This window comes from Artibeus jamaicensis, unplaced genomic scaffold (assembly GCF_021234435.1).
Source record: "Artibeus jamaicensis isolate MK-2021 breed Jamaican fruit bat unplaced genomic scaffold, CSHL_Jam_final contig_233, whole genome shotgun sequence".
Classification (NCBI taxonomy): Eukaryota; Metazoa; Chordata; class Mammalia; order Chiroptera; family Phyllostomidae; genus Artibeus; species Artibeus jamaicensis.
In genome coordinates, this window is record NW_026521486.1 from 49,717,576 (window position 1) to 49,739,673 (window position 22,098).

At 38.8% G+C, this 22,098-nt stretch overlaps 1 protein-coding gene across 8 annotated transcripts in view; it reads left to right on the forward strand.

Annotated features, from left to right (window-relative positions):
• ATF1 (activating transcription factor 1) overlaps window positions 1-21,784 on the forward strand; it is a 79,859-nt gene extending 58,075 nt beyond the window's left edge. For 4 of the 8 annotated variants that reach the window (XM_037136713.2, XM_037136741.2, XM_037136731.2 and 1 more), the window contains 5 exons: window positions 4,574-4,704; window positions 5,185-5,253; window positions 8,899-9,081; window positions 9,167-9,326; window positions 20,296-21,784. In XM_037136713.2, the coding sequence (XP_036992608.2) occupies window positions 4,574-4,704; window positions 5,185-5,253; window positions 8,899-9,081; window positions 9,167-9,326; window positions 20,296-20,440 (688 nt within the window). In that variant the 3' untranslated portion in view covers window positions 20,441-21,784. The remainder of the gene's footprint in view (window positions 1-4,573; window positions 4,705-5,184; window positions 5,254-8,898; window positions 9,082-9,166; window positions 9,327-20,295) is intronic. The other 4 variants (XM_037136724.2, XM_037136750.2, XM_053661570.1 and 1 more) reach the window with 2 other exon arrangements.
• The last annotated feature ends 314 nt before the right edge of the window (window positions 21,785-22,098 follow it).

Here is a 22,098-nt window from a genome sequence, read left to right on the forward strand (position 1 = left end):
AGAATTTTGTATCTAGTGAAAATATGGAGGTGAAATAAAGAGTCTCAGATAAAGAAGGAAAACAAAGAAAAATCATTGAGAGCAGACCTGCTCTAAAATAACTGCTAAGAAAGTTCTTAAGACAGAAAAAAACTTGGAAGGTTAGGAATGAAGAAACAGCAAGACCTGGGCAAATATAATGGGCTGTTCTATTGACTTCTTTAAAATATATTTAATGGTTAAAATATGACATTGTCTGATGGGGTTTTCAATGAATACATATGTAACATACAAGACAGCTACACAGTGTTGGAAAGGTATCACTTTGTTGTCCACCTGAAACTAACATAATACTATTATATGTAAATATAATTTAAAATTCTCAAAAATATATAACTACAACATAAAGGAGGGGGATTAAGAGATTTATTATAATATGGTGGTACAGTTTCCAAGGTTTACTTGAAATGGTGAAGTAATCATTCTGAGGTATCTGTGTTGTAACACCTGAGAACTACCACGAAAAGTACCGTACAAAGAGATTGTTCAGACACACATAGATAAATTAAAACGGAGTTCTGAGAAACCTTCAAATAACCCAAGAGAATATAGAACTTAAAAGCAAATAATAAAACAGTAGATAACCAATTAAGAAGACATGGCTTATACTAATAAAAGACAGATTATAAAATTCTAGACCAATATTCCTCACGAATCTAGACACAAACTCCTCAACAAAATAACAAACCAAATCCAACAACATATAAAAGGTATTATACACTGTGATGAAGCAGAAACTACCCTAGGAATGCAAGGTTGGTTTAACATTTGAATACATATTTATAGAAAAAACTAACAGTGATTATTATCTTGGCACACAGAAAAGCATTTGACAAAATTCAATACCTTTAATGATGAAAATGCTCATCAAACAAATAGAAGGGCGCTTCTTCAAGCCTAATGATTAAAGGCATCTACAAAAGCCTATAGCTGATATCATGTTGATGGTAAGAGACTGAATGTGCCCCATGTAAGACCAGGGACAAGAAAAGGCTATGGGTGTCTGCGCCCATTGCCTCTATTTAACAATGTACTTAGGCAATGAGACATGAAAATGAAATAAGAAGCACCCAGGTTTGAAAGAAACAAAACAATTAGCAGATGATATGATCTCATATACAGAAAATTCTAAAGAATTCACTAAAATAAAACCAATGAAAAAGTTCAGCAAGGTTGCAGGTTACAAAGGCAATTTACAAAAGTCTGTTGTATTTCTATACAGCAGTAATGAACAATCCAAAATGAAATTAATAATTTCACTTATAACATAAAAATCTTTAAAATACTTAGGTTTGAAAATAACTTTATTAATTTATGTTATATTTAGGTATAAATTTAGTGAAAGAAGTATAATACATATGAAAACTACAAACTTTGCAGGAAGTTTTATAAGATCTAATTAGGTGAAAAATTATCATTTCTCAGCCTTTTGGCTAAGATCAAGCAAGAGATCTATAAATAAGTGAAAAGGTGTCCCACATCATCAATCTGAAGACTAAACACTGTTAAGAGAAATAAACCAATTTAACAATGAGGAGAGCCTTGACCAGCGTGGCTGGCTTGGTTGGGCATCATCCAGCAAGGCAAAACTTTGCCAATTTGATTCCTGGGCAGGGCACAGGGCTAGCCTCTGGGTCGTGTATGAGGGGCAACAACCAATGTTTCTCTCCCTCTCTTTCTCCTTCCTCTCCTCTCCCCTCTCTCTAAAATAAATAATTTTTAAACTCTTTTAAAAAGATGACTGGTTGCTGTGTGGAGAATAGACTGTAGCAAGAGAAGGGTAGACACAAAGGAGGACTTACAGGAGCCATTGTGATTTCTGGGCAAGAGGTGCTAGTGGCATGAACTGAATGCAGCAGTGAAAGAGGTGAGGGTGGGTAAGAATCCAGATATATTTTTGAGATAGAGATGATAGAATTTGCTCATGAATTGGCTATAGGTTGTGAGAAATGAGAGTATGACTCCAGCATTTTTGGAGAATACATTTGATAATTACTTAAGTGGGGAAGACTGCCAGGGGTGGAAGGATATCTGACATTAGGTTTTGGATGTGTTGAGTTTGAGGCGCCTATCAGATGAAAATACCCCATAGGTAATTGGATATAGGAGTCTGGAGTTCAGGAGAAAGGGCGAGGAAATACTGGTGGACGGGTCACAGTGCGCACAAGGTGTTCAAGCCCAGGACTTGACTATCACCAGAAAGACCAGAGATGGAGAAGTCATCCAAAAGGCTTTCCAAGGTTCAGTCAGAAAGGTGAGGAAAAATACAAAACAATGGCAAATAATATCTCTAAATGCTATGCAGTAAAAATAAAGCAATCGTCCTGGCTGGTGTAGCTCAGTAGATTAAGTGCAGGCCTGAGAATCAAAGGGTTGCTGTTTCGATTCCCCATCAGGACACATGTCTGGGTTGCAGACCAGGTCCCCAGTAAGGGATGTGTGAGAGGCAGCCACACATTGATGTTTCTCCCCCTCTCTGTCTCCTTCCCTTCCCCTCTCTCTAAAAATAAATAAGTAAAATATTTTGAAAGAATAAAGTAATATATACAATTTAAATAACAGTATTCTCTGAGTGGGGGGAAAGGGATTGGTGGTGACATTGATGCAAATATGACTTAATTCCCATTAAGATAAGATATTTGAAACAAATGACATATTAGCATCTGTTGATTCTTGGTATGTAATACACAGGTGTTTTATTTTCTGTACTTTATACTCAAAATGTTTTATAACTTAAAATGAAAAAGAAATGGGCACAGTATTCCACAGTCTCTTGCTAGACTGGCAGGCATCTTGTTAAATGGATTCGGGAGTTCTCTGCTGTCTGCTCACACAATCATTGGGCTGCTAGACAGGAATCTGGGGTCAGTAGAAGCTTCAGATGATTCTGAGACATAAGCAGGTTTAGGGACAACTGTGACTATTCTGCAAATGCCTGACACAGAGTCCAATGAGACTGTTGTCTCCCTGTCTTCTGTATGTGACATGTGCTAACACAGCCTATGGCAGGGGTGTCACACTCATTTTCACCAGGGGCCACATCAGCCTCACAGTTGCCTTCAAAGGGCCGAATGTAATTTTAGGGCTGTCCACATGTGATAACAGTTAAACAAGAGCTCAGCACTGCCACCAGGTAGAAATAAGGTGCTGGCCAGATAAAACAAGGTGGGGGGCCTTGTGTTTGCCACCTGTGGTCTACGGTTTATTAGGTCCCGATGGGAGACTGTCCAGAAAGGAGACTAAGCTGGAGAATGCTCTTCAGCATGTTACATAAAAACAGCTGAAGGAGCCCTGGCTGGCATAGCTCAGTGGATTGAGTGTGGGCCACAAACCAAAGGGTCGCCGGTTTGATTCCCAGTCAGGGCACGTGCCTGGGTTGCGGGCCAGGCTCCCCACTGGGGGCCACGTGAGAGGCAACTGAACATTGATGTTTCTCTCCCACTCTTTCTCCTTCCCTTTCCCTCTCTAAAATTAAATAAAATCTTAAAAAAAAAAAAAAAACTTCCGCTAAAAAAAAAAACAGCTGAAGGAACTAAAATTATTTGGCCTTGAATAAACAAAATCTTTAACAGTTGTCAAATATTGCAAAGTGGGGCACAGGTATAGAATTAGGGTGAAACTCAAATTTCTGTAGCTTCACTGAGTAGAACCAGCCTCGGGCCTGGTCCGGGGCTCTTGCTGTTCAGTAATTGAATGATCTGCCTTTCGAACGCCTTATTCCTGGAGGTAGAGGCTGTTAGTAAATGTAGAGAGGCAGTTCCTGCCCAGGCTGGAGGGATGGCAGGGATAACATGAGAGGTCCCTTTCAATACTGCAGGGGTTTTTTGTGTGTGATTCTGTTTTTGTGAATGTTTTCACACAAGTACATTTCCGTTTTCTGGTTTTTCTACAGTAAACATGGAATTCTTGAGTAAACTTTTTTTTTCCCCACAGAACAAATACTGCTTGTTCTCCCTCTCTCAGTGTGTTCTGGAAGACCTTTTTAGGAAGGAATCGCTTCCCACCCCCTCATTCTCGTCATGAGTCCCATTTTACCAAGTCCAAGGGATACCTGTGGGATCTTACTTACCTCTTCTTGTTAAAATAAGTAATTTTATTTCTCACTCATACTCTGTATTTCACTAGTATTTCTAATCTTGTTTCTTTCTGAAAACAATGTTGAAGGTTGAAAAATTAAATTTGATCTTGTTAAAAGAATGTCTCTTAAACTATTCAGAAACTGTTGATTAATGAAATCCCTCATAATGGAGCCATCTCTCGTGTAAGGGCAGTGACATTTCACAACTACACGGCCCTTGTGCATTGAAAGGCATCTGTACGAGTATTTGTTCAGTGTCTCTCTCCAGATAGCCTTAAACTACAATCTAACTAACCTGCAGTAACCATAACAGAAGTAGACAGAAAGATTCTTTGATACATTTTAGGTGTCTAGTAGATTACTGTATTTTTACCCAGAGATTAAAAAGTTTTACTTAGCAATTTCTTTGTATAGGCATCCACAATGCTGACCTAAATAGAGTTCTGTTTTTCACAGAAAAATTTTGAAAGATCTATCTTCTGAAGACACGCGGGGCAGAAAAGGAGACGGAGAAAATCCTGGAGCCTCTGCCGTCACGTCTATGTCTGTTCCGACCTCCATCTATCAGACTAGCACCGGACAGTACAGTGCGTATAGGAAAACTCCCACCTGCTGCACACACACAGGCTAGCCTTTCCGCATGAAGAAAGGGTGTGTGGGAAGACTGTCATACTGCAATAGGGATGATTCTTTTTTTAATAGTGATGATTATTAAAGAATAATACCTTGAGCTAGGAATAATGCAAAGTACTTTTTTGACAATATCTCACTTATTCCAACTTTGTGATGTAGGCAGTTATCGATTTTATGGGGGGACTGAGGTTTATAGAGCCAGGTAATGTCCCTAATGTCACACAGCTTATTAAACGATCCACTTAGTTTGGGGTAAAAGTCTCTGAGTTTTGACAGATGCATGGAATTACCTAACCACCACAATCAAGATACAGTGCCTCACCCCAGGAAACTTACTTGGACTGTCCATTTGTAGATAAACTCTCCCTCTACTCCTAACCCCTGTTCTTCGAGTCTACAGTGGAACCTCAGTTCTCGAACTTAATTCATTCCAGAAGGCTGTTCAAGAAGAAATTTGTTCGAAAACCGAATCACGCCTGAGAGACGCGTGACTAATCATACAGGTATGAAAGGGTTTATCAAGTCAAGAACTGAAGTTTTGTTTAATAGCCAAGACATTTCCTCCATGAGCAACTTGGTCAAGAACCAAATTGTTCAAGATGGGAGACATTTGAGAACTGAGGTTTGACTGTAATTGGCTCTTGCCACAAAAGCCATATTCTACCTGACTACTACTCATATTTCCAGTCCTTACGACCACTTTGGCTCACCCTCACCTGAGTTACTGCATTAGGCATCCTGCTGGTTCTCATTTGAAGCCAAGTGATTGACTTAAAATGTCAGTTAGAGCATAGCACTCTTGCTCAGAATCCTCTGGTGAGGTTCTGTCACACTTAGAGTAAGTCTTACAAAACAAAGTATTGCATTCAGGAGCTGGCCTTGCCTACCACTCTGATTCCATCATCTCCTGCCACTTCGTGGCATTCTGGCCACACGGGCTTTCTTGCCGTCCCTTCAGTACAAGAAACTTACTTCTCCCTTGGGATCTTTGAGTTGTTGTCCCCACTGCCTGGCATGTCCCTCTGCCAGATCTTCACATGGCTTGTGTCCTCACTCCTGCCCTGCTTAAATGTCACCTTCTCAAAGAGACTACTCTTTTTTAAATATGCTGCTCCTCCCCTTAGTTTCCTTTATTTTTTAATATTTTTGTTACACTTTAAAAAATACATAGTTCAATTATAGGTTGTAATTATTGATTAGCTTATTTATAAAGCTAATGTGGGTAAGTTCCTTACAAGAAAAAACTTTGTTTTGCTCACAGCTGTATCCTTAGCATATAGTGACTGACACATGCTTTCAGCAAAATTTGTTATGAGTAAATGATTTAAAGAATAGAAATAGAACACCTCCTTGCGGAAACATAACAAACTGGGAATGATGATGGCGAGGAAGGAAGCTTAGGGGCAAAGGTCGGAGGCAGGTGGGAGGCTAATTTTCATGTTTAACAAAACAGAATATATATATATATATATTTTTTTTACCATATAAATGTATCACTATTTACCTGCCAATTTTTTTAAAAAAATTAGTTTTCAACTACAGTTGATATTCAGTGTTATTTTATATTAGTTTCATGTGTATAGAATAGTGGTCAGACAATTACATAATTTACAAAGTGATGCCCCAGTAAGTACCCACCTGGCACTATGCACAATTATTACAGTATTATTGACTATTTTCCCCGTGCTGAAACTTTACATCCTGCTGACTGTTTTGTAACTACCAAGTTGTTTTTTTTAATTCTCACCTGAGAATACATTTATTGATTTTAGAGAGGAAGGGGGAGAGAGAGAAATATTGATGTGAGAGAGAAACATCCATTGATTGTCTCCCTTACATGCCCCGACCAAGGATCGGGCCCACAGCCTTTTGGTGTACAGGGTGGTACTCCAACCAGCTGAGCCCCCTGGCCAGAGCTGCCAAGTTGTATTTCTTAATACATTCTTTTTCACCCAGTCCCCCAAACCCCCTCCCCTCTGGCAACCACAAGTTTGTTTCCTGCATCCCCCCAAATTTTTTAATGCACTGTATTAGCAAGTCTGCAGGGAATGTGTGCCAGGACTCCTAGTGGATGCCTGAAACCATGGACAGTACTAACCTCCATTACAAGATACTTTTTTCCTATACATACAGTAACTAGTGTTTAGGGCAGCGTGATCCAGTAGAACTTCCTTAATGATGGACATGTTCTGTGTCTGCATTGTCCAGGAAAGTAGCTGCTAAGTCGTGTTTGACTACTGAGCACTTGAAATGTGGCTGGTGAGACTGAGAAAGTGAATGTTTTATTTTGTTTAATCTTAGTTACTTTAAAATAGCCACATGTGGTTAATGGCTACAGGGCAGATTTAGAGTAAATACATATGTTAAACAAGAATAAGAAGATAGGTTGCAAAAACGAAAGCAATCCTGATTTATCGCATATATTTAACATCAAAAGATAGATATCTATACATCTGTGAGTATAATTTCACATATTTTGATACACAATACAGCTGACCCTTGATCAACATAGGGTTTGGGGTGCTGATCCCTCATGCAGTCAGAAATCTTGATACAACTTTTGACTCCCCCAAAACTTAATTACTAATAAATAACAGCCTACTGTTCACCAGAAGCCTTATTGGTAACATAAACTGTCAATTTACAGTTTGTTACCAAATTTATATATTATATGGACTATATACTGTATTATTACAATAAAGTATATTCTAGAGAAAGAAAATGTTAGGAAAATGAAAAGGAAGAGAAAACTCGTTAACAGCACTGTGTGTATTTATTGGAGAAAAGCACAGATAAATGGATCTGCACAGTGCAAACCTTTGTTTTTCAAGGGTCAGTTGTAGATCAGTCTTTGTGAGCACGGACGGAGGAGACTAGGAAGGACGTGTGCCCACAGTAGTGGCTCCCTCGGGGCGGGGGGCCCAGTGTAGTCAGTAGGGGTGGGTAATGGGATATTTACTTTCTGTTTCATCTGCATGTTTATATAAATTGTTACGTGTAGGGGGGTGTCGTACGTGTTGCAGGAAGAAGACTGAAAGTAATTGCTGATACAAGTTGAAAACAGATCTCTGCATGTAAACAATTTTAATGTCTTTATTTCTAAAGTTCTGTAACTTGAAGTAGTATGTGGTAATATTTGTTGTGTGGTCATAAGGGAAAATAATTAGAAACTCCTGAAAACTTTAATTTTTTAAAGATATTATTTGTTTTTAGAGTGTGAGGGAGAAAGAAAGAAAGGTAGAGAAACATCAATGTGTGAGAAACACTGATGGGTTAAAATACACAAACAACTTTTTTTGCTTTGTAGCAGGCAAAGCATATGGGGGGTGGTGTTTACATTAATTATAATCTGAAATGAGGGTATAGAGCTGAGACATCACATTCTGAAGGGGATTTATTATATGGGAGCTACATAATGCTAAAATGTTATCTGTTTGGTCATGCATTATGAGCATTACATTTAAGGTTTCAGGGGAAAGCATTAATGTAAGTATAATTCAGTGAGAGGTGCTTGTGGGGAGTTTAGTAATGTGATCTGTATAGTAGCCTTCTGATGACCTGAATTTATTGGTGAAAAGTGACTGAATAGATTCCATTTTTAAAATATCACTTAGTGACATTTAATGTCTAACAGCAGTTACCATGAGAGAGTGGAGCTGAGACCCAGAGTAGGAAGATTTTTTCAACCTGTAACCTTTTATCCTACTTGATTTTTTCCCTATGGGCATGCTTACCTATTAAAAAATATTTGTGTTACAATCTTTTTTATGCCTCTTTTGAAAGAAATTACAAACTGGAAGAATATTTCCTTCTACTTGTTTTTCCTTTACGTTAGACATTAGTGCCCTCTTACCGCCCCAGAGCCGCTGTGACATTAGCAGTTTGCATGCAGTGACCCATAAGAGCCCAGAATGGGTTGTGGTCAGTTATACTGTAGAATATGAGGTTAAGATTAGTGCATATGAACTATGAAATTTTGTAAATAAATGTCATTTTATTTTTTACATACAGTACACCCACAGTAGTTAGCAGTTGTCAAATGGGACCACTTTCAAGCCTGTTTTAATAGTGTTTGGTTTTTGTATGAATCCTTTGCAGTTAATGTATTGTATAGTGTTATAATAGCTATGTTCTCTCTTTGGTTAAAGTTGCCATCGCCCCAAATGGAGCCTTACAGCTGGCCAGTCCAGGCACGGATGGAGTACAGGGACTTCAGACACTAACCATGACAAATTCAGGCAGTACTCAGCAAGGTACAACAATCCTGCAGTATGCACAGACCTCTGATGGACAGCAAATACTTGTGCCCAGCAACCAGGTGGTTGTACAAAGTAAGTATGTTTAAGCGTCTGTAGAAAGCATCCAAGAGTACTTTCAAAGACATTTATGAATTAACTCATTCTTTTGACCATACAGCTGCATCAGGAGACATGCAGACATACCAGATCCGCACCACACCTTCAGCTACTTCACTGCCACAAACTGTGGTGATGACATCTCCTGTGACTCTTACATCTCAGACAACTAAGACAGATGACCCCCAGTTGAAAAGAGAAATAAGGTTGATGAAAAACAGGTAGGTGGCAAACTATAGTGCCGGAATGGTAACATTTTCGCAAATCTCAGGATATAACCAGATGTTAACTAGAATTGTGTATTAGAAATAAGGAGAGAGGTTTATATCAGCTTTATTTCATGAGTGTTGGATTACAACTAGTTGCTCACTTTCTTTATTTAGTATATGACCTAGAGTTCTTCCATTGTTACTATGTCCTTTGAATAGCACTGCTAAGCAAAGCTTTTCAAACAATGTATTTTGTTCTTGTTGGGCTGACAGTTAAATGAAAATAATAGTCTGCTGCTGCCACACAGCAAGAAGATGAAAGAATTACTGGGATTCTGCCTAATACCTAATTTACTTACTGACACAGAAATGCCCTTAAAAATTAATTTTGATCATGAAAATAGATTAGTAATTTAACCCCCAGAAATATTTGCTTTCATTTTCAACGTATTTTAAACACTGTTGTATGCACTGTATGTACATCAGGCATGATAAACCACTGGTTCTTTGATAAAAACCAGTGGGTAGCCTCCTACAACATGTTCAAGGGGGAAAAGGACACCAATAAACTATTGGAAACAAAAAAGGGCAAACAACTACAGATACAACAAAATTTTAAAATTACAATAGGATTCATTTTCAGCTCCTCATCAATAAGATAAACAGAATAAAAGGATAATTTTTCTAGAGCAATGAAAATTACCATAAAAGTCCAGGTGAGTACATTTTTTCTTTTAATCCTCACCTGAGGATATAGATATAATGGTTTTAGAGAGAAATATCAGTTACTTCCCACATGCACCCCAACCAGGAATCATACCTGCAACCCAGGTATGTGCCCTGACTGGGAGTTAATCCCGCAGCGCTTTGATGTATAGGATGATGCTCCAGCTACCGAGCAACCCAGCCAGAGCCAGATGGATGCATTTAATTCAAGATAAAATGTTTCTTTACTAAAAACTAAGAGCAAGCATAACTATAAATGAACTTGGTAAAAAGGCAGAGGCTGTTGTTTTGAAGGCCCCCACAAATGTTGTAACATAAGGAGATGAAGTTATATAAATATCAGAAATTAAGAGCTGTATTTCTTGCTTATGACATAATTGTTTACCTAGGCAAACAAGAGTTGTTAAAAGTTACTAGAATGAGACTTCTCTTTCTGGCAGTATGACCTCAGTTACATAATATTTCTGAAGCTTGATAAAATATAAAAACCATATTTTTAAGTGATTGGATAAGCCTGCAGAAAAGTAAGAGAATTCTTTTGAGGTTAGGAATGAACCAGAAGCACAAGGTGGTGAGGTTAATAAACACTGACACAGCCCCTGTGTAACCTGGGGATAAATTTAGGTCTTTGTAGTTGGTACAGGGTTAGCATGCAGAGGAAACTAGGGACAGAGCCTGGGAACCTTCTATGCAAGCTTAGAAACTGGATCATGAGGTCAAAGCCCAATAAGTGCTACAACCATAAGCATAGAATTATAATTTTAAAAAGGGTTCAGGTCCATAGTACTTCAATTGCTTGGAAGAAAACAGTCTCAACACAGGCTTTAATGAATTCCCATACACTGAGTTCTAACAAATACGAGTTGAAAAATCATAGACTACCCAAGGAATGAGACCTCTATCAATAATATACACCAAACCTTTATATGATTTTCACAAAAATCTTTGTAGTATAAATAATATTATTCCACTATCACCTGTCCCCCTCCCCCTTTTGAGATGAGGAAACTAAGGCCTAGAGAGCTTAAGTTACTGGCCCAAGTTTACATTGCTCAGTGGTAGAGGTTGTATTTAAATTCATGTCCAGGTTTCAGAGTCCAGAGTTTTAGATAACACTGCACTGCTTTTCAGGGGCAAGGCAGCAGGAAAAGCAGACAACAGAACGAGTTTTGTAGTATCTTCAGTAATCTAATGGAGAGAGGAAAAGTATGTCCTTGAAAATCATCAGAGATCAAAAGACCATAAAATGGTTCTAAAAATTGGAAAAAAAAAATCAAACTATTAATAGTAAAGATACGTTCGTTGGCTTAGAATATCCAGAATTATCTACAAACTATTCCTTTGAGAGCTTGAAAAAGAACTAGTATAATGGAAACTCTTACCAGTTTAGCAAAACAGGAAAAGGGGAGGAAATTACAAGGATTTAAATGAAAGAAGTGGTGGCCCCTCTGGAGCACGCCTGCCCCTGTAGGTACCCCCTCCCCCAGGAGCAGTTTCCTTGCCTCGCTCTCTCCCCTAAGCTCCAAGAGCCCTTCTTTTTGCCTCTGTAACTTGTTTCCTAAGCCTATTTCTTCTGCAGCTCATTTCTACCTTAGTTTCTAAATAAACTTTCCCTTACAGTTTGAGTCTTGACTCTGAATTCTTTCTTAGCCAGAACTCAAGTACCAAGGTTACTGAACGTAGGTACAGTCTAACCCCACTGGTCTTAACACCTGGTACCATTCCACTGCCAACACTTCCATTTTGTACAACTCCTAGGAATACTTTTCTGATTAGTGGAATGGGAGTGTTGTCTAATTAATGAGACATTGAATAAAACCAATTGGCTCTTTTTTAAAAAAAGAGCAGTAAAAAAAACTATTAGTTCCACCAAGATGGAGGCATAGGTGGAGATGCTGTGCTTCCTCACCCAACCAAGTTTAGAGACAACTAAATAATAGCAACAGAAAACACAGCCAGAACATAGAAAATTGAACTTTTCGGAAGTCTGATAACAACAAATTCTTCAGCCTGACTGGTAAGAGGGGCGAAACCAGCAGCTGGCAGAGCAGGGTAGCACAGGAAAACTCAGTCAGACGGACTCAGGCACACGTAATCCAGGTGCAGGGTTGGACCTGGTGGGCAACTCAGCAAGCAATCGTGGGGAAACAGCGAGGAAGCAGGGCTGCGAGTTGACTGTGGTCGCGCGTTCGCGCATTCGTGTGTGGATAGACAAGCGAGGGAGTGGGCCATTGGACGAGAGCCAGCAGCCCCAGCGGCCAGCGGCAGCAGAGGGCGCCGCCATTTCCTGGCTCTAACCCCGCCTCTACATACAGCATCATAATCCAGTGACCTAAGTGGCCCTGCCCCTTGAACAACCTAAGGCTCTGCTCTTCACCCAGCTGCGAGAAACAGCAGAGGGGGCCGCCATTTCCCCGCTCTGACCACACCTCCACATACAGAGTCACAGCCCAGTGACCTGGGAGTCCAAGGCTCTGCTCCTCAGACTTAACGGGCGCAAACAGACCAAAAATGGCTCAAGAAGATCTCAAAGCCCCAGAGCCTATAAATCTAAGCAATGAAGAAATAGCAAAACTCTCAGACGCACAGTTTAAAACACTGGTGATCAGGATCCTCACAGAACTGGTTGATTATAGCCACAAATTAGACAAACATATGAAGGTGAAACTAATTGAAAATGAATGGAATTGCACAGAAAACCAATAGCGATGAAAAGGAAACTGGGACTCAAATCAATGGAGTGGACCAGAAGAAAGCAAATAATGGCCAAACAGAAAAGAGTGAAGAAGCAAGAATTCAAAAAAATGAGGAGATGCTTAGGAACCTCCAGGACATCTTTAAACGCTCCAACATCTGAATTATAGGGGTACCAGAAGGGGGAAAGGAACAGCCACCAGTGGAAAACTTATTTGAACAAATAATAAAAGAGAATTTCCCCAATCTGGCAAAGGCAATAGACTGCCAGGAAATCCAGGAAGCTCAGAGAGTCCCAAAGAAGTTGGACCCAAGAAGGAACACACCAAGGCACATCATCATTACATTAGCCAAGATTAAAATGAAGGAGGGGATTCTAGAAGCAGCAAGAGCTAAGGGGACAGTCACCTACAAAGGAGTCCCCATCAGACTGTCAGCGGATTTCTCAAAAGAGACCTTACAGGCAAGAAGGGGCTGGAAAGAGGTATTCCAAGTCATGAAATCCAAAGACCTTCAACCAAGATTGCTCCATCCAGCAAAACTTTCATTTAGAATGGAAGGACAGATAAAGTGCTTCTCAGATAAGATCAAATTCAAGGAGTTCATCATCACCAAGCCCTTATTATATGAAATGTTAAAGAGACTTACCTGAGAAAAAGAGGTTAAAAAAACATGAACAGTGAAAGGACAACAAACTCACAGTTATTAACAACCACACCTAAAACAAAAGCAAACTAAAAGGACAGCTAGATCAGGAGTGGAAACATAGAAATGAAGTCTCAAGGAGGGTTAGCAACAGGGGAGTGGGAGGAGGAGAAGGGGGGAGAAGGTACAGAAAATAAGTAGCATAGATAGTAGATAGAAAATAGATGGGGGGGCAAGAATAGTATGGGAAATATAGAATCTAAACTTGAGACACGTGGTCATAAACTAAGGGGGGTAATGTTGGGGACAGGGGGTAGGGTGGAGGGGAATGAAGGGGGGAAATAGAACAACTGTAACAGCATAGTCAATAAAAAATAAATTAAAAAAATAAAACCAGGAAAAAAACTATTACTATTTTATTATTAATTGCCTATTAAAAAAAAACAGCTCTGGCTGGTATGGCTCAGTGGATTGAGCACTGGCCTGCAAATCAAAGGGCCGCTGGTTCAATTCCCAGTCAGGGCACATGCCTGGGTTGCAGGCCAGGTCCCCAGTGGTGGGGCATGTGGGAGGCAGCCATGCATCCATTGCCTCTCCCTCTCTTCCTCTCTCCCTTCCCCTCTCTATAAATAAATAAATAAAATCTTGAAAGAAAGAACCCAGACTGGTGCGGCCCAGTTGGTTGGGCATCATCCCACAAAGGGAAAGGTTACAGGTTCAGTTCCCAGACAGGGCACATGCCTGGGGTGTGGGTTTGGTCCCTGGGAGGGGCATGTATGAGTGAAACAAGCAGTGGATGTTTCTCTTCCTTTCTTCCTCCCTTCGCCCCTCCCTAAAATAAAATCTTTTAAAAAAATAAAGAATCCCCATGAACTTACAGGAAAATTATTAGAAGTGATGAGTTTTTAAGGTTTATGAATACAAAATCAGTTTTCAGAAATCATATTTCTTCATATCAGCAATAAAGAGTTCAGTAAGTGTTTAAAAGGCATCATTTATGTTATCAACAAATAGAATACCTGAAAATAAATGTAACTAATGACATCCAGGACATTTATGGAAAAATACTGTAAAAATTTCTGAAAGACATTAAAGAAGATCTAAATAAACGGAGAAATACACCGCGTCCATAGATGTGGAAAGTCAGTATTATAAAGACGGCTATTTTTCCCCCAAATTATCAATAGATTCAATGCAATTCCAATCAAAACCCAAACGGGTTGGTTGAAGAACTTAACCAATACATAATAAAATTTATGGAAGAATGAAAAAGCCAAGAACAACCAAAATATTCCAGACAAAAATAAGGTGAGGAGATAATCAAGTATTATTTAAAGTTGTGGTAATCAGATGCCATGATACTGGCATTGGAATAAAAGGAGCACAGGAAATCTGGGTATAACAGGGCAGATTAGGAGGGGAGGATGGACTCTTCGATAAATGGTGCTAGGACAATTAGTTCAGCGTATGTGGAAAAAATGCTGGATTTCTTCCTTATAGCATATGCAGAAAAACCATTCCAGATGGATTAAAACATTTAAAAATGAAATTTAAAAACTTTTAGGTGAAAATACAGCATCTCATGGTTTCAGACAATAGGGAAAGATCCCTTAAAAACTAACACACACATTAACATAGATTAGTGAATATTCATTAAAGTCAATAACTTATATTTGTTAAAAGATAAAGTAAATATAAGCTTCAGACCTATAGAAGATTTTTGGAACATATCTGCCCCCCCCCCCAAAAAAAAAGATTTTGCGGGGGGGGAAACAGATCTTGTAAGTAAGAAGTACAAAGCAACAGGGAAAAAAAGCTGGCAAAATATACAGATAGACATTTCTCAGAAAGCACAAATGATTAATAATCACACAAAAGGTCATTTACCCTTATCGGTAAGGGTGTATGATAAATGTAAATTAATACCACACACTATCCCCAGTCCAACCAGGAGCTGGCAATGATTTGAAAATGAATCTCACTGCTCATGGAATTATAAATTGGTGCAGTCACTCCATAAATTAATTGGCCCTTATCTTGTAAAATTGACATGGGTACGCCCTGTGATTTCAGCTGTTTTACTCTGTGTATATGAAGGAGAGGAACTTTTGTAGAAAGTAAGCATAAGAATGTTCATAGCAGAAATTGGAAACAATCCAAATAACCATCAATAACAGAGTGGCTACATATATTGTGATTTAATTTATACAGTGTAATAGTGTTCATTTAAAATGATGCAGTGAATGATCACAATATCATGAATAAAAGAAAAAGTTGAGTGATGAAAGCAAGTTGCAGTAGCACACATAAGGTGTGATATTTTATAATAAATTTTAGGGGGAAAGGTAAACTAAATGATACATAATTTAGAAATAATAACCTGGACTTTCAGTCAAGATGGCAGCATAGGTAAGTGCAGCTCACCTCTTCACACAACCACATGAAAGTTACAACTAAAATATACAACAGTCATCACTCAGAACCACCAGAAAGAGTTGAATGGAAGTCTGACAACTATGGAATTAAAGAAAACACATCCACCCAGACTGAGCTGGTGTCACACCTGAGACCCCACCAACCTGGCTAACACTGTTAGACCCGCCTTGGAGATCCCCAGGGACTCTGCCCACCCAACTTATGGGGCCACTCAAGCTGCTTTTACATAAGAATGGCTGGTCTTGGCTCAAGCCTCACAACTTCCTAAATCCTCTCAAACAAGCAACAGCTGGCCTCAGTGAGCTCCAGGCCCAGCACTGGCAGCAGCCAGCTCTATATTCACAGCTTGGCTTCACCTGGGAATCCAGTCCCAACATAGGTGGGAATTGAGCTTGGCCTGCACCACCTGGGAAACTCCCGAGCTTGCACACCCAGGAGGCAGCTACAAACCACCACAGAGCACCACCACCCTGTACCTGCACAGCTGATCCTCCACCGAGGGCAGAGGTCAATGGTGGTAAGTGGTCATGGACAGTCCTTGCAGCTGACTGGCCTGGGTAAGTCCCTCCCAACAACAACCAAGGCTCAGCTACAAGAGGAGAGTGTATTCAGCCCACACCAAGGGCATACCTCTAGTACCCAGCTTGGGTGATAAGGGGAGGCTGTGCCACTGGACCCTACAGGACACCTACTACATTAGGCCACACTACCAAGACAGAGTCAAAGCAGCTCTACCTAATACACAGAAACAAACACAGGGAGGCTGCCAAACAAGGAGACAAAGAAACATGGTCCAAACAAAAGAGCAGATCAAAACTCCAAAAGAGAGAAACAAAATGGAGATAAGCAATCTATCAGATGCAGAGTTTGAAACACTACTTAGAAAAGATGCTCAAGGAAATTAGTGAGGACCTCAGCGGCATAAAAAAGATCCAGTCAGAAATAAAGGATACACTAATTTAAATAAAGAATGATTTACAGGGAGACAGCAGTAGAGCAGATGAAGCTGAAACTCAAATCAATGATTTGGAACATAAGCAAAAAACAACCAATCAGAACAAGAAGAAAAAAGAACAACACACACACACACACACACACCCCCGAAAAATCAGGGTAGTGTAAGCAGCTTCTGGGACAACTTCAAGTGTTCCAAAATTCACACCATATGGGTGCCTGAAGGGATTACTAGAAAGCAAGAAATTGGAGATCTATATGAAAAAAATAATGAAAGAAAACTTCCCTAATTTGGTGAAGGAAGTAGACATGCAAGTCCAGGGAGCACGGTCCCACACAAGATGGATGCAAAGAGGCCCACTCCAAGACAATTAAAATGCCAAAGTTCAAAGATAAAGAGAATCTTAAAAGCAGCAAGAGAAAAGTTAGTTCACCTGCAGGGGAGTTCCCATGATACCGTCAGCTGACTTCTCAGAAGAAACTTTGCAGGCTAGAAGGGAACGGCAAGAAACATTCAAAGTGATGAAAAGCAGGGAGCTACAGCCACAACTGCTCTGCCCAGTAAAGATAACACTTAGAATGGAAGTTCCCAGACAAGGAAAAAAAGTACAAGTTCATCATCACCAAACCATTATTACGTGAAATGTTAAAGGGACTTAAGAAAAAGATCAAGACTATGAACAATGAAATGGCAAAAAAAATACATATCTATCAACAATTGAATCTAAAAAACGAACTAAGCAAACAAGAACAGACAAAAACATGGCTATGGAGAGCATTTTGATGGTTGCCATATGGGAGGAGGTGTGGCGGAGAATGGGTGAAGAGGTGAGGTTAAGTACAAATAGGTAGTTACAGGATAGCCATGGGGCTGTGAGGAACAGCATAGGAAATGCAGTAGCCAAAGAACCTATGTGCATGACCCATGGACATGGGCAGTGGGGGGGGGGGGACAGCTTGAGGGAGGGGGGAGTGCTGGTTAGTGGAGGGCAAAGGGGAAAAATTCAGGACAACTGCAATAGCATAATCAATAAATTATAGTGAAAAAAGTAAATGATACATAATTTAGGGTCATACACATATGTATTAAACCTGTAAAGACACCCAAAAGACTGCAGCTAGTACTTGCTTCTGTGTGAGAGGCAGGGGTGTGGATGGAATCAGAGTAGCACAGAGGGCCAACAGTATGGGTTACATTTACTCATGGTCTGCTGGTTATTGGGGTACATGTGTTCACTTTATTATGCTTCATAACATATCTATACCACATACAGTCTTTGGTACTACTTCATATAAATTTTCAAATTACAGCCCTGGCTGGTGTGGCTCAGTGGATTAAGTGCCTGCCTATGAACCAAAAGGTCACTGGTTTGATTCCCCGTAGGGCACATGCCTAGGTTGTGAGCCTGGTCTGTGGTTGAGGGCGCGCAGGAGGCGACCATTAATGTGTGTGTCACACACTGATGTTTCTCTCCCTTTCTCTCCTTCCCCTCTAAGAAAAAATAAAAATCTTTCAAAGTTAAAAAAATTTAAACTACCGTAATTTATAAGCAAATTCAATAAGTTGTTAAGTAATACTACATTTAGATTAGTGACAAAAGTCTTAAAATACTTAGTAAATGTAACAGGAAAGGCATAGGATCCACATTTAAAGATCTTATTGAGAGGTAAATAGTACCTGAACAAATAGAAAATACTATGTTCTTTGATGGAAACAGTTATTAAATATATTCTTCATAAGTCACATAAATTTAATGGTACTCAAATTAGAATCTTTGTCGTTTTTATAGACTTGGAGACAGTAATCAAAAAGTTTACCTGTAAGAAATAAGTATTCAACAGTAAAAAACAGAAAGAGGTTACTTCATCTTGTTTGGCGTTGAAACGTACTCTAAAGCTATTTCATTGTAATGAAAACTTGATGTCAGTAAAGGGGCAGTAACTTCAGCGAAGAGCATAGAGAGGCCAGAAATAGCTTGCTGTGCTGGTTACGTACATTTATGAAGGAAGTGTATTTGTGGAGAAAAGACACACAACTCCACACTTGGAAGGAAAATTACATTGGATTCCCATGTTTTTATACCAGAAACAAAAATAATTCCAGATGGATTAAAGACTGAATTGTGAAAGTAAAGGAGAATCTCCAAGATAAAATTTTATGAGACACATAGTGCGTGATATTTTAATCTAAACCAAGAAAAAGAGACTAAAGAGCATTTATGACGCAAGATACAAAAATATGAGAAGTCAAATGATTAGAAATCGGTGTGAAACTAGGGAAGAGATTAATACAATATGTATAATGCACAGGAAGTTCCTAAGCTGTTTATCTTTCTAATAATTTCTCATTGTAAAATGGCCAAAAGGTATGAAGGGACAAAGGGTATAAATAGGCAATTTATATAAAAGCAGATCCAAAAGACCAATACAATTTTTGGAAAATGCTTATCTCACTAGTAGCTGGGGCAGTGAAAATTGACAACAAAATGTCCACATGGACAAAAAGTTACGTACCAACATAGAAACTGTGTGTAAAAAAGCAAGTCGTAGATAATATCTGCCATACACAGCGTACTCAAAATAATTGTTACTTCTGTCTATGTGTATAAAAATTGTATGTGACTTCATAGACATGTTTTAAGAGAATATGTACAAAACTGAGTATCAAGTGCTTTTTGAATTACAATAAATTTTACTGAGAAAATTTATTTTTGTTAAATATATTAAAAGAATCTGTGGGTCAAAAATTAAGCAGAGGACCCATAAATTTCACTCCTGGATATTTGTCCAGGAGAAATGGGACGTGGGTTCCCAAAGAGAAGAGCGCAAGAGCACGCACAGCGGCCACAGCCAGGAAGCGCCTGAGACAGTGGGTCCGCAAGTTGAGGTGATGCTCATACCGTGAGAGTGAGGTGTGTGTGCCCCCAGGTGGAAGCGAGCAAACCAGTGCACAGCAACACGAATGGGCCTCAAAAATACACCGAATGAAAGGAGACCAGCATGCCCCGGCTGGTGTAGCTCAGTGGATTGAGCGCAGGCCTTCAAACCAAAGGATTGCGGTTCAGTTCCCAGTCAGGGCACGTGCCTGTGTTGCAGGCCAGTTCCCAGCAGCAGACCCACGAAAGGCAACCACACATTAATATAAAATAAAGAAAGAAAAAAAAGAAAGGAGACCAACACAACAGTACACATTGTATGACTTTTGTTTGAAGTTACAGATTAGGAAAAATTTCATGTATGGTAACAAAATCACGCAGTAGTTGCTAAGGAAGAGGATTTATCAGGAACAGGCCTGAGAACTTTGTGGGACAATAAAAATTTCTTGATGTGTGAGTTAGCAGGTATGTGCATTTGCCAAAACTAGTTGAATTCTACATTTAATATCTATTTTATATTTCACTTACATAGATGATACCTTAATATTTTTAATGGAAAAAGAAAAGATGAGCAGGTAAAATTGCCAAGTGCATTTACCACCTAAAGAAGGTGAATTTCCCTAACGTTGGTTTTTAATGCTCATATTTAGAGAAGCTGCTCGAGAATGTCGCAGAAAGAAGAAAGAGTACGTGAAGTGCCTGGAGAACCGAGTGGCAGTCCTGGAAAATCAAAACAAAACTCTAATAGAAGAGTTAAAAACTTTGAAGGATCTTTATTCCCATAAAAGTGTTTGATTCTTAAGAAAGTACTTTGTGGACTTGCCTAAAAATTAGATGGAATTTTCTTTTTAGTAGAGTTTTATAAATTAAAAGGTAAAAAATGAAGCTTTTACTTAGGCGTTTGCAACTCAAAGATAAGTGTCTTTTGCAAGAGATCTGGTAACAGGATAAAGAGGAAGGGGTCTCACGGAAGATGCTGGCTCAACTGGAAGCTCTGTAAAAATTAAACATACTCACGAAGCAGGACGTGAACTTTCTTTCACCAATTGGAATTTTCTAAATAACAGTAGTTGTCAATAATCCAAAAATGGCAGGTAAGATGAAATTCAGTAAATTTTAAAAAATAAATCAATTTATCCTATAGGTTTGCATTTCTTACTGTTTCCTAAAATTTACTTTTTCAATTGTGTGCACATGTGTATTTTATTTCTGCCAATAAAAATCTAAATTACAGATAGAAAAGCTAATACATAACTAAATACGAATAATTATGTGTTCAATTATGTATACTTGTTCTATTGTCAAATCTTTTAAAGGGGTGTTTAAGTTTGTTTATTGGACTTGAGAGTGTTTTCAAGGCTAGGTTAAACAATTTCAGAGTTCTTGTTATAACAAGTATCCAAGGTACAGGAATGGGGTTGTGGTGTTTTTGTAACATTTTTATCAGAACGGAAAAGAAAGCTGTTTAAAAGTTTGATACTTTTAAATAGTTTGGTTTTGGGCTATTCTGGGAATGCTGATTTTCTACACATATATAACATGGTTTTTGAATCTATTATGCAGTTGAATATACATTACTTACCCTGTTGTGCTTTAATAGAAGGGTGTTTACAGGCTCTTGAGGTGATATGAGAGTATTTTTTAAAAACCTTCTGAAGATGCATACCAAAGTTTTCCCAGAGGATTTTATAATCAATTTAATGCAAGGTTTATCAGATTCTAAAATAGTAGTTATTAAAGCAATTTTATGTTAGAGACTATTTTGTAATGTCGTGAATGGTACATTTATAAAAGTGACTGCCAATATATTTTTATAGCTAATCTTTATAAATTCTAAAGTTGAGTTTTTAATGATAATTTTAAATGTTTATATAGTTTGTTTAGTAAAAAAGATATTTTGCATCTCAAAGTATCATTTTTGTATTATGGGAAGTAAAGTTTCAGTTGGCTACTACCTGGAATCTAAGTTTTGTATGCGGTTTTTCCAAAGTTCACAAATGCTGTCAGTACACCAGTGCTTAACATCTGTGCTCCAGTTTCTGTACACTTTGAAATTGTACTGCGAAACAACTGTGTGCTTCTTATACAATATGTATCATATTGTTGTCTATGAAATTAAAGAACGTTTGATAAAATCAAGTTTGCTGAATGTAAAATAGATTGCTTGATATATAAATGACAAGTTTATTGATAGCTGTTGTGCTAATTATACTAAGTATAACACATTACTGGTTTTAAGATGAGGATAAATGTACAATTCTAGTCTGCATAACCTGTTTTAGGAGGGGACATGCTTGTATGTTTCAATTCACACAGAACCAATTACAGCCCTTACTGCTGTGGCTCAGTGGGTTGAGTGTCATCCTGCAAACCAGAAAAGGTTGCAGTTTGATTCCCAGTCAGGGCACAGGCCTGGGTTGGGGGCCAGGTGCCCTGGTCGGGGGTGTTTGAGA